The following is a 1,504-nucleotide window of genomic DNA, read 5'->3' on the forward strand; positions in this document are numbered from 1 at the left end:
ATTGCTCCCTGTACCAAATTTTAACCATTAAAACTACAGCGATGCTGTTATTCGAATAACACACGTTTCTGGAAAATGAATTAGCCGCATCACCTGTCAAATTTTTTTGCAGTGTGTGAGAGGATGACCTTTTTTATCCTTTGCTTACATAAAAACACAATCACCTCTATCACCTCGTTATTTCCGAAGTTATTTCTAGCAGACCGGCTAACGATAGGAAAATTTTGACACCACCATTGTGCTCAGCGCTGCAAGTTTACACGGGTGACGTTGAAGCTTTTCCCTTGGGCTTTCAACATCAGACTGCGTTTTCCATCAGAACGCAATTACTATCAGCATTTTACAATCAGGGCCCAAATTTACTTTTAAAAACAATACCAACAGGCTAAGCTTTCAGGAACGTCGAATTTTGTATCAGGAATTAGACAAATAACTGATTCTACCTTTTTTTATAGTATTTTTTCATAGTTAATTTTCTGATGAGATTTACACCAGTGCCAAGCTAGGGCCGGCCACTGCCGAACGGATGGAGTTGCTTGCAGAGTGAAGTGAAGCAGGCAGCTTCGTTTGGCGGAAGCAGGGTGGGCCTAGCTTGTTTTAGAACCCTAGTAACACAAGATTGTCGCACATAGTGTGATTTTTATCTATCGTCCAATTATTGTGACAATAACGAAAATCCAAAAGTGGTGGCTTTTCCATAGTCAGACGATTGTCGCTGGTCTATCAAATTTAAACCATCTACAATTCTCTTGTATTTTTATCGATTCCTGATCGAATCCACAACAGTGGTTTTTCGCTTCCATTACGACAGCTGTCCGTTAACGATTTTCGTTTCGAGGAAAAAAAATAGTATCCCGATAGAACAAGCGATAGAATCATTTTTCTCATTTCGTATATCGCCCCGATGGTTCGTATCTTTTTTCTACTGTTGTCCGACTGTCGTACGACAGTTATGTGTTACTAGGGAAGCCACCGGTAACTGCAACGAAAAATATTTCCTGTCTGACATACTAATGTTATTCCCCAAATCGTATCTTTGAAATGTTACAGGCAATATACACAGGAAGAAACATGACGTTCGACTATGATTTGGTTTCATCTGCTCTTGGCGTTCCGAATGCAGCTGGTGTTTGGGGCTTAAAAGTTTTTTTACGTGATGAATGCAGTCTTGTGCACGTCTGCTTTGAAGTTTTCCTAGATTTAATTAAAATAAGACGAAAACACTACTTCTCGATCTTTTGAACAGTCCTATCGGCTATTTCTACCAGAAGACTAACACGGAAACCTTTTAGGTGTAAATGTCCGATGTCGTTGAAACTTGAAATATTTGAAGGTTATTAATGTAGAAATCGGATGGCACTTGAAATTTTTCCTGAACCTCACAGTTACTAGGGGTTTACTTGAGCCTTACACTGCTTTTTGTCCCATATACCTCCTTTTGTACCTTAACGGTACAAAAAAGAGCAAAACGGACAAAATTTTGGGGCCAAGGAAACTACTTTGA

The 1,504-nt window shown here is 39.4% G+C and overlaps 1 protein-coding gene across 1 annotated transcript in view; it reads left to right on the forward strand.

Moving 5' to 3' along the window:
• Positions 1-1,242, forward strand: part of LOC127750828 (uncharacterized) — a 22,825-nt gene extending 21,583 nt beyond the window's left edge. Inside the window, exon 3 of the mRNA XM_052273369.1 lies at positions 1,051-1,242. Coding sequence (XP_052129329.1) covers positions 1,051-1,242 — 192 coding nt within the window. The remainder of the gene's footprint in view (positions 1-1,050) is intronic.
• The last annotated feature ends 262 nt before the right edge of the window (positions 1,243-1,504 follow it).

This window comes from Frankliniella occidentalis, unplaced genomic scaffold (assembly GCF_000697945.3).
Source record: "Frankliniella occidentalis isolate FOCC.00 unplaced genomic scaffold, Focc_3.1 Scaffold267, whole genome shotgun sequence".
Lineage (NCBI taxonomy): Eukaryota > Metazoa > Arthropoda > Insecta > Thysanoptera > Thripidae > Frankliniella > Frankliniella occidentalis.